Source organism: Amphiprion ocellaris, chromosome 13 (assembly GCF_022539595.1).
Source record: "Amphiprion ocellaris isolate individual 3 ecotype Okinawa chromosome 13, ASM2253959v1, whole genome shotgun sequence".
Taxonomy (NCBI): Eukaryota; Metazoa; Chordata; class Actinopteri; family Pomacentridae; genus Amphiprion; species Amphiprion ocellaris.
The window spans coordinates 14,004,291-14,015,321 of NC_072778.1; the positions used below are offsets into that span (position 1 = coordinate 14,004,291).

Below are 11,031 nucleotides of genomic sequence, written 5' to 3' on the forward strand. Positions count from 1 at the left end.
TTATTTATCCTAACGATGTTTCTAACTTTAACATAACTTTCGCTGATTGAAATTGTGCTCACATAATTGCGAAATATTAGTATGACTACTACTACGACTAGTACTTCTACTATTACTAACAATAATAATAATGATAATGATGATGATGATACTAATAATAAGTTCTTTTTTTATTTTTTTTAAAAATTATTTTACCATATTTCTAACTGTTCCTGTCAGATGTTGGTTCCTGTGTTCCGAGTCTACATGAGGATCAGTGTTTAGGTGACTAAACTGTGCTAAACCTGTTTTCAGTGAGTGTGTTTATTGTGGCAGCTCCACTGCGGTTCGTGAGGCGGAGTGACGCTGCTGCTGCGGGCTTGACGCAGTTGCTGCTGCGGACCTGACGCTCTTGGAGGCTGTTGATCCTCCAGGAAAGTGAATTTGGGCCGCTGACGACACTTCCCCTCTCCGCTCGGGTTATCCCTGGATTCTTCCTCTCCTTTCTGCGCTCCGGGACGCCGCGAAGTGAACTTTTCTCCGTGTTTTCGGCTCCACGGTGGGACTCCAGCATGTCGCCGCCGTCTCGACGGCTTCAGACGAAGCCAGTGATCACCTGCCTGAAGACTTTCCTCATCTCCTACAGCCTCATTTTCTGGGTGAGTCTCCGGACGGTAATGGGGAACAACAGGCTAATAAAGCAGCAACAATGGGCTCAAAGCGGCGCCACTGCCAACGAGGCCAAACACGTCGCTTTGTTAAATCACGGCAGGAGTTTAAAAAATGTTGAATAAAATGTCCGTAAGTGAGACTGCAGCTGCTTTTAATGTGGTTTTAACACCGACGACCACTTGTTGAAAAGGCAGCGACCGTTGGAGACGTTGGTTGTTGTTGAGTTTGTCTGCTGTTAGCTGCTGGTGAAACATTTAACAAGCTAGTGGAGCTTATTTACACACAGTTTAACCTGTAAGTTAATACAGGAAAGGTTGCATCTCGTTCTAGCTTTATTATTCAGCTTAGTATTACCTCCTGCTGCCTCGATTAATCGATTAACGGCAACAACAGAATGACCCCTGCAGGCAGCTATGGTTGTTTTTTGTTTTTACACTTACTATATACACAGTTATTTATCACAATCGACCAGTTCATTGGTTGTCTACCATTAAACTAATCACAGGTATTTTAAAACAAATTAAAAGTTTAAAATCTCAGATTCCAGCTTCTAAAATGTGACTTTTCTGTTTTCTTTACTCATCTCTGGCAGTAAACTGAATATCTTTGAGTTGCGGACAAAACAGGATAGTGGTTGTCAAGTTATTTATCGTTAGAGCTGCAAAAATTCTTCCATTTGTTGTCTGTTGTTGAATTAATCACTAGCTATTTTGATTTCAATTTATTGGTTAGAGTATTTTTTTTAAACAAAAAGTCTAAAATCTCAAATTCCAGCTTCTAAAATGTGACTCTTTTCTGGTTTCTTTACTCCTTTATGACAGTAAACTGAACATTGTGGACAATACAAGATAATGGCTGTTGTTGTAATAAGGTTATTCCTCACCAGAGCTACAACAGTTCTTCCATTTGTTGTCCGTTATTGAATTAATCACTAGCTATTTTGAGAGTCAATTTATTGCTTAGACTAAGTTTTTAGTCTAAGCAATAAAGTCTGAGTAATTTTTAAAGAAAAAGTCTGAAATCTCAGATTCCAGCTTCTAAAATGTGACTGTTTTCTGGTTTCTTTACTTCTCTATGACAGTAAACTGAATATCTTTAAGGTAATGGTGGTTATTATTGTTATCAAGTTATTCATCACCAGAGCTTCAACAATTCATCCATTAGTTGTCTAGTGTTACATTGATCACCAACTATTTGGATAATCGATTAATCGGTTTGGGTATTGTAATAGTTAAATGTGCATCCAGCAGTTGATTGACAACAAAAAGTAAAATGTGCAGGCAGCTATGGATGTTATGTTTAAATTCAAGTTACTAAATGAATCACGCAACCATTTTGATGATCAGTTGATGTGTTTCAGTAATGTAACATTTAAAAGCTGTAACAGATGGTCGATAAATTGATTAATGGCAACAAATAATCCATACAGGCAGCTATGGTTGCTTGCAGCAATGAATCCATTTGTTGTACACTGAAATTAACCACTAACTATTTGGATAATTGATCAATCAATTTGTGTATTTTTTTACAGAAAAATTGTCTGATTCCATTTATTTTAAAACATGAATAGTCTTCTGTGTTTTTTCCTCCTTTTGGACAATAAACTGAATATGTTTGGGTTGTGACAAAACATTTGAGGACGTCGTCTTGGACTTTTTTAAACACCGATTCACATTTCACGATCTTGTCTCATTTTGTAAGCCAATTGATTGACAACGAATCGATTAGCTAACCACCAACTATTCTGATGATTAAATGGCTAATATGGTTTAAAAAAAAAAAAAGTCTAATTTCTGTGATTACACCTACATTAATGTGACTATTTTCTTTTTTCTATGGCAATAAACTGACATTTTTATAGACCAACCAATAACTTGATAAACTAATCAACATATTAAGTTACACTTTAGTACTGCATCCAACAACTAAATTATTGAATCCATTTTCCCCCTTGATTAATCATTTAATCACTTAATAATGCAAACAGAATTCATAGCTCAAAGACTATATTCAGATTAATGATAATAGATAAAAGAAACCATAAAATACCAACCCTTTGAGAAGCTGCAGTGAGAAAACCTTGACATAGAATTAATTGTAGAATTTTTAATTTCAATTAAATTTGTATTTTTGGCATCAGCTTGGTAGCATCTAAGGAAATTCTCTTTTTGAGAAAATGAATTTAAATTAGGTTGACAAATGAAATTAGAACATTACAGCAGCTAAAGAAGCCAAGCAAGGTTACAAAATGCAGCATATAATATTGGGTGAAATATATAATATAAAGCAAAATGAAAATAGTATTCAGATCTTTTGTTCTATTCAACGTCCAAACCTCTAAAACTTTTAGGTTTATTAAGACGTAAGAGGAAGTCACAAATGCTCACATTTTAGAAAGAAAGACAGGGGATTGTTTATTACTTTCACTCATAAAATTAGTTAAAGATTAATCAGCTAATCTCTGTCAGTGCCATCAACTCATCAGTCATTTCATAGGTTTCTTTGTTATTTATAATAGTAAACTGAATATATTTTGGAGCCTGGACTGTTGTTCTAATGAAACAAATGATTTGAATCATGACCTCGGGCTGTAGGAAACACTTGATTTCTTTATTTTCTCATGTTACAAAACGATTAAAAACAGTCATTAGAATAACTGAGAAAAAAAAATGATGACTGGTTGCAACCTCATTTACACTTGCATGCTTATTTCCAGAGAATAAACATTGTCCTCAGAAGAAAATGGACCGTTATCGTTGCTCTTCCTGTTAATCTTTGTACCGAGCAAACAGCCGTCTCAGGCTGCTGCTAACGTGAAGTTCAGGTCTGTGTTTTTATCTGGCAATTTATTGCTGCTGGCTGGTTGAGCTGATGCCTCCCTGCAGGCTAATGACTTGTGTGGGGAGAGTTAAAGGAAAAGGTGCTGAGATAATTGAACCACGGGCTGCAGCTAGACTTGTATCCCTGGTGTGTTTTTACTGAAACACTGACAGGTAAATAAATAATCGGCAGCATGTTAATCGTGTGACACAAATGTAAGGAGGTTATATCCTGTTTGTCTCGTCTGGTTCTCAGATACCATCTCTCCTCTAACTCATCTGCATTTGCTCCCCTGAGAATGGTCGAGATGTAATAAAGGAAATCAATAAGGGAAAGTGTGTTTTTCCTGGATTCTGCCCTTTGTGGACCTTAAGTAAAAGTGTCTGTGATATTTGGCAGATTCGATGTAGATCTTTGGTCTGACTGAGCAAAAAACTCAATATTTCTAGAGCAGAAATAGTGGTTCCTGCAGAGCCTTTCCCTCAAACATGAAGGAACGATGTCAGCTGGTGTCAACAGTTGAGTTTGCATTAATCAGACAAATACTTTCCTAATTTATTCGATAATTGGACTCCAAATTCTCAGAGAATAGTCAGAAATGTGTTCAAAACCAGCAAAATATTCAGTTTTAATGTCAGGTGTGATGAAGCAAAGCAGACCGTTCTCACACTTTAGAAGCTAAAACCAACAACTGCTTGGCATTTCTGCTTGGAAAAAAAAGATTTATTCACTAAACAGAATGGACGTTGGCTAATTTTCTGGCATGAATGAATCAGCCAGTGCTTTCAGCTTCATTTTAGTTATTGATTAGTCTGTTGATGGTTTTTGAAATGCATTTTTATAGTTGTATATAACAAAGAAAAATGTGAAAAGTTTCCAGAGCCAAATGTGGGGCTTTTTTAAAAAAAAAAATTACCAATATTTCAGTTTAATATGAAATTAGACAGAGAAAAGGAGAAAATAGTTTTTATGAATCATGTTTGCTTTCTAAATGATATTATTAAAATTGCTGCTGAATAAATTTCTTTTGTTCATTTACTCTACTCTACTAGACCAGATCTTAAGTCCTTACTTTTTACCAGACAGAGAAGAAATGAAGCTACATAGCACTTAATAATCCAAACAGAATTCAAAGGCTTTATTCAGATTACTGATAATAGATTAAAGAAACCAAAAACTACCAACCCTTTGAGATGCTGCAGCGAGAAAACCTTGGCATAAAATAAATTATAGAATTTTTCCATTGGATTAAATTTATAATTTTTTAAAAATTGAAATGAAGCTAAGTAGCACGTCATTAAATGGTGAACCTTGATTTGACTAGTCAAACATGACAGATTTTGTAAATATTTTTTGTAGATTCAGTGACAAAGTAAAAGGACTGAAAGCTAACCGTACCGGTGACGAACTGACCTGATGATTCTGAGCCTTTAATTGTGGGTTTGGTGACAGTCGTGGCCCTAAAAAGCCTCCTCGTCTTTCTCTGCTCGCTGACTCGCCCTGCTGTCGTGTTCAGTTCACAGGCGTGATCCTGCTGGCGGTCGGGGTGTGGGGGAAGGTGAGCCTGGAGGCCTACATCTCCCTGGCTTCTGAGGAGAGCACCAATGCACCATATGTCCTCATTGGGACCGGAGCCACCATCGTTATTTTCGGACTGTTTGGATGCTTCGCTACATGCCGCGGCAGCCCATGGATGCTGAAGCTGGTCGGTGGAGGAGCAGTTGGAAATATTCTCCCTCAGATGTGACCTTGTCTAACTGTTTTCTTGTGTTGTTCCTTCAGTATGCCATGTTTTTGACCTTGGTGTTCCTGGCTGAACTCGTTGCTGGAGTCTCAGGCTTCATCTTCAGGCATGAGGTGAGGCATAGGTTCAAAGTATTAAATATTTTTAAAAAACTGAGGTACATTAGATCATGAAAAGATGTAGTCAAGTTTGTTTTCAATTCATCAGATCAAGGCCAAATTAGGCACTGCCTATAAGAACGCTGTGAAGTCGTACAACAACACCGACACCAGCAGCACTGCAGTCGACGCCATCCAGAGGACCGTAAGTGGAAAGATTTCCGTTATACTAATGGTGTTTCTGCTATCTGACTTTGTTGTGTCTAACTGTAGTAAACCAAAAGACTCATGTTTACATAAGAACATTTTAACTCCTTAACTATGGCTGGATAAAAGGGAGAACTCAGAAATGTGACACAGTTACAGCATTAATCATAAAAAAGGAAAAAACAGAGTTGGATTTCTTTCATGAATTTGCCAAGTGCCAACAAGTGTTTCCAATCCTGAAAACACTTTACATACTGTAGATATTTTGCTGCTTTGATTTTTAAGTTGGTTCAGTACTTCTCTACTTTCTGCTCTGTCTGAGTACAGCCTCAAATTCAGCCAAAAAGTCCCTGAATGTTTGTCATGTGACTGTCACAGTTAAATCCCTCATGGCTTCACAGTTGCACCAAGTAGTGCAGTATTTTTAGTTTTTTACCAAATGTGGCTAATATAACTGATTAATTTTCAGTGTTTTTTTAATTAAATTGAGAGACAGAATAAAGCGATTTGGATGAAATATCATGATTTCAAGCTTAGATTAGCTTAAGTTTTCCAAAGAGAGGATACGACACAGATAAATAGTTTGATGATCAGTGAATGTGTAATTTTGATGTTTATTTTAAAACTTGCATGCCGTTGAACTCCGTTAGCCTCCGTTAAACTCCACACTGTTCAGCTCAGCTCTCTTTCAGGCATGTGGTAGGCTGTTGTCACTGCAGCTGTTTTCCAAAGAGAGGAATCCAAAACATCTGCACTGACATCACTCATTGTGTGGTGGCGACAAAAATAACCCATCATCCAGCTGTTTTTTTCCCCACCTCATTCTGAAAGACAAACCTTTTCTTCTTGCACAGAGAAAGTAGCTACAACTTTGTGTGCTTTTTGTTGTAATTTCTCTCACCTAGTTGCACTGCTGCGGAGTGAAAAATTACACTGACTGGAGCGAGACGGCTTACTTTAAAGATAATGGCATCCCTGCCAGCTGCTGTAAGCCCAGCGCCAACTGCTCACCCGAGAACCTGAAAGACATGGACAAGGCTGGGAAGGAAGTGTACAGGACGGTGAGTTCGGATCGGGCAAGCTGTCCAGCAGGGTTTGTAGAAAACTTGAGATGTCGCTCTACAAGTCTGTGTTTTTCTGCCGTGTAGGGCTGCTTCGCGCTGGTGACCACTGTGATGGAGGGAAACCTTGGAATCATCGCTGGGATCTCTTTTGGGATCGCATTCTTCCAGGTACATCGCATATTATGCTCAAAATTAGCTTGTAGGTCAGTTTAGTAGACTAAGTATTAAAACTTCACCCACACAGAGCCACAGGTAGCATCAGTAAGTCAGAGCATTAGCCATGTTTCTCTAACACATTCTTATGGCCTCCTCCTCCCCAGGTTGTTTTCTGGGGGAAGGGAGAGCCAGACACTGCTATATTATATATATTTTTTGTTTTATTTAGTTTTTCTTGATAAAACCTGTTTAGAATTCACACACACACACACACACACACACCTAGATGAATTGTCGTGGAAAAGTTTACCTTTTTAAAAAACAAATCATTCGTAGCTCATTTTTTTCCACTGAAGAATGTGAAGACACTTAGAGCAAATGTTAAAGTTATCCCCACCTCAGGCCCACTGGATTGCAGATGTTTTCTGCCTGAAACATTTGTTAACACAAGATTATAGGAAGAAAACTCCTTTGTTGAAATTGATGTTTTTCAAGGGGAGTATTTCAAAACGTATCGTATTTTGTCCTTTTGCTTGAAGTAGTGAATGACTTTAGGTGGCAGAATTCGTTTGGCATCTCATTTTATATATAATACAAAAAAATGCATTGATTGGATTTTTTCAAGTTCAGAAGTATGTTATGCATTTTGTAGTAACAACACGAGTCATGAGAAAATGCCAATTTGTCGCATGCAGTTTTCTTTACGTGAACAGTTTTTATGTTCGCTCAAAGTGTTTTTTTGTGTTTGTTTTTTCATTTTTCAAAAAGGAGTTAATACATTCATGGGAGATGGACATTTAAGTCACGTCTGATCCGCTGTTTTAGCTCCTTTGATTGTTTTTGTCTGCTGACAGCATGACAAAATGTCCAATAACGGCTGACATGAAAGACTGATTACACCTTTCAGGGTTCCAGACTGCGACCAAAATAGTTTTGTGACCCTTTTTTTGGAGAATTTTGTTTATTTAAAATGTCAAGTGGTCGGATTGTGCGAGGGCATGATGATCATTAAGGTTATCGGTGTCGCTCTGACTGGCACAGGCAGCTAATGTGTGAACCACAGTGGTGGAAAGTAGACTTTTGTAACTTCGGTGTACTGTGGTATTTACATTTAAAAATGCAGTCCTACAAGCGCTGTAGAAAAAATCACTCAGTTTCATCGTGGACAAATCCAACATTAGAACGCCCTAGTTTAACTCTTTTGAAAATAATTTTCGGTCACACACCTGTGTGAGCACCGCAGCTTCCAAGCAGCAGCTACTGCAGCCTGCAGTGTGGGGCATTTAGGCAACATTGATCAATTTGAGTGTCTTTCGATAAGAAAATGTTCAGCATGTGATGTGTTTTGCCTGTGACAAGGTGGGAGGTGTGACCAAATCAGAAAGTTTGTCACACTGGTGCTACCTGTGAAAAAGTTAGTCTGGAGTCCTGCCTCTCCTGACTAAACACTATTCCTGCAGACCTCTCTCCATTTTTTGCTCGTAGATGGCCAAAATTTTGTTTGTTTCTCCTTTTTTTTTGAGTATTTTTAGCATTTGGCAAACTACTGGTTTTGTTCCTGGTTCGTGACATTTCCTTCCTCTTTGTTGTTTATTACAGACATGTGTATCAATGCCTATAATCACCAGCTTTGCCAGCACACAAACAAACTTAATTCACATTTTCTTTTTAACAATTTTTTGCCACACTTAAAAGTTCACCAAAATTTGCTTGACAGTGATATGAAAACATTCATCATTTATTCCTCTAGCAGTAAATACAACACGTTCCCACCTATAACTGCTATATTCAGAGCTTGACAAGATACTTTGAGCTAAATAACAACAGGATAAGCACAAAAACACCGTGGCTACAGGTAGATACTGACACAAACACACACCAGAGAGCCATGAGCTCCGGTGCAGCACTGATACCGACAAAGAAACAGTCTCAAAGGAGCATAAATGTGTTTCTAGTGATTGTCAGTGCTCTGTCAGGCTTCATGTTTTTTCCAGCAGTGATACAGACGGTCTGACAGTAGCGGCTCAGGCCTGGTTCACTCTGACTGTCAGCTCCGTGTCGCTGTCCATTCGCTGGTTGGGGTAGCCGACCCTCCATGTGCCCACGCCTCGTACACGTGTTGCTCCATCACTCCTGTCATGTTTTCTTCAGGAATGCTGACATGGAGGCTTCAAACAGAATGTGTAAAGTGTAGATACCTTTAAAGTCTTTGATAAAAGTGAAACCTAACTTGTTTACATCCATGCTGGCAGTCATGTTTGCAGTTTTCCTTCTCAGTGGGCAGAAATTTGTAATGTAGTCAAAAACCTCTTTAACTATACTTTGAATGTGTGGATTTTAGGTCTGAAATTTCTACACAACACGGTGCCCCAGCGTTGTTAATCAATAATTGTCTGAAATATGAATTTAAACCTCACTATAGAGTCCGCTATTAAAGGATAATTCCATTAAAATGGCTCCATGGGTCAGACAGGCAGCCATATTTCCTTTATTCTACACATATGAATCGTTGTGAATGTTTGTTTTCCAATCTGAGCAGAGTCCACAGGCTGAACTGTCGTTGCATTTAGCTGCTGAGTTTCCAGAAAGTGTGTGGATGAATATGCAGGCGATCAGGTCAGCCAGCGAGTATCCTGGATGGAGATCCGTTATGTAGTTTAGCATAATGGCCTTTCTCGGTGGCCAATTTCCATGTTTTGTTTCAGTCAGATTGAAAACAAATGTTTGAAATGATTCATGTAAAAATCATGAAGGGAGCTTGTGCTGGTCATCCAGAAACGCCATGTTTTTCACATCTTCTTGTTGATCTGCAACAAAGGTGGAGAGTTAGTGGGAGCCAGAGAGCCACAGTGGGCACATTAATGGAAACTACTCCAAGCTGAAATAAAGTGGAATCATGCTTTATCTATCTGTCTATTATACATGTAGTGGTGAACAAGAGATTTTCACAGCCTAGATTTTGACACGACAATGTTAAATGTTAGTTGTGATAATTAACTTTATAGGTACAGTTTGTAGCCTGCCAGGGCACTAATATGTTCTCTCTGGTCCAACTCTGCCTGAGAGTGTAACTGGAAATTGTCAAAAAAAAAAACAAAAACTACACAATCCAGACAGTAAATCCATTGTTTTCTATTTGTAAAAGAAAGACAAAGATTCATTTATTACTGCATCCATGCTTTGACAACTCTATATCTTGTGAAACTCATTTCCTCTCAGCTCATTGGGATATTCCTGGCCTGCTGCTTGTCTCGATACATAACCAACAACCAGTATGAGATGGTCTAACAGTCACCCTCCGCAGGTGAGACTGAAACTAAATCATGTTTTACACACATTCGTACAGACTGTCAACTCCCCTCGTTCAATAACCTGCAGCCTTGAATGAGTGCACACATTTGAATGAGTTCTTTTTCTAACAGCTTGTGTGTTTTGTGTCTGTTTGCAGGTTACTGATGGGCAGCTCCTGGTGCAAACCGAGGTCATGTTTTATTATTGTGTACGTTTGTGTTAGTCGATATCTTTTTAGAGAGGGAAAACACTCGCTGCTTCATTCTTTTATTCGATCTCACTGATGACAAACAAGCAGAAAGGGAAATCACAAGGGAAAATACCCACAGCTTAGTTTGACCAAAAGGCAAAGGGACAGGAAAACACCGGAGATCTTTTGTCACTCCTGGGATCTAATTAGGGAATTTCCATTAAAGCGTAGATGTCAATACATAGTTGTTACTTTTTCATTTGAGTTAATTCATTTTCATGTCTAGTCTTGCAACTGCCTTATTTTGTAATTTTGCTATAAATTAGTCTGTAGCAGACAATAAGCTGTTAAAATCATGTGTATTTCTATGTGTTATAAACCTGAGAGACGGACGAGAAGTCGCCACCCTGAAATCAAGATTTTGTGATTTATGAGTTGTGTGGAAAACGAGCCTTATGTGGGCCAGTAATATTGACAGCCAGCGTTTTTGTGTGCCAATTACAGCAGCCAGCCGACTTTATAAGACAGTTTCCAGTGTTAAATTGTTTATTCTTTTGTGGATGCATGTGAAATACTTGACAAAATAAAGATGAAATCTGTAACTGTGCGTGTCCTCGGCTGCTTGGGACGTGGCTGTCCTGCAGCTGTTTGCTTCTACGGCCATCTGAGAATATTCTGGCACAAGGAGACACTTTGGCAGACGAACATGGCTTTCTTGTTTGGGGCCTTCTGAGGGATCCATACAGAATGCAGGACGTGAAAGGCATTAGGATTTACAGGGTGGTGAAGAACTTTTAATATCAGCACAGG

The 11,031-nt window shown here is 38.5% G+C and overlaps 1 protein-coding gene across 1 annotated transcript; it reads left to right on the top strand.

The window, feature by feature from the left end:
* Window positions 1–372: 372 nt before the first annotated feature.
* tspan7 (tetraspanin 7) lies at window positions 373–10,823 on the top strand. The gene is made up of 8 exons (XM_023278306.3): window positions 373–638; window positions 4,988–5,176; window positions 5,254–5,328; window positions 5,423–5,518; window positions 6,426–6,581; window positions 6,669–6,752; window positions 9,960–10,044; window positions 10,189–10,823. The coding sequence occupies exons 1-7, from the start codon at window positions 552–554 to the stop codon at window positions 10,026–10,028; spliced, it is 756 nt and encodes a 251-aa protein (XP_023134074.1). The 5' UTR covers window positions 373–551; the 3' UTR covers window positions 10,029–10,044; window positions 10,189–10,823.
* Window positions 10,824–11,031: the final 208 nt, after the last annotated feature.

Coding starts and splice junctions, on each gene's coding strand:
- tspan7 (XM_023278306.3), top strand. CDS start 552: ATGTCGCCGCCGTCTCGACGGCTTCAGACGAAGCCAGTGATCACCTGC. Junction 5,177..5,253: donor GCCCATGGATGCTGAAGCTG/GTCGGTGGAGGA, acceptor TTGTTCCTTCAG/TATGCCATGTTTTTGACCTT. Junction 6,753..9,959: donor TTGGGATCGCATTCTTCCAG/GTACATCGCATA, acceptor ATTTCCTCTCAG/CTCATTGGGATATTCCTGGC.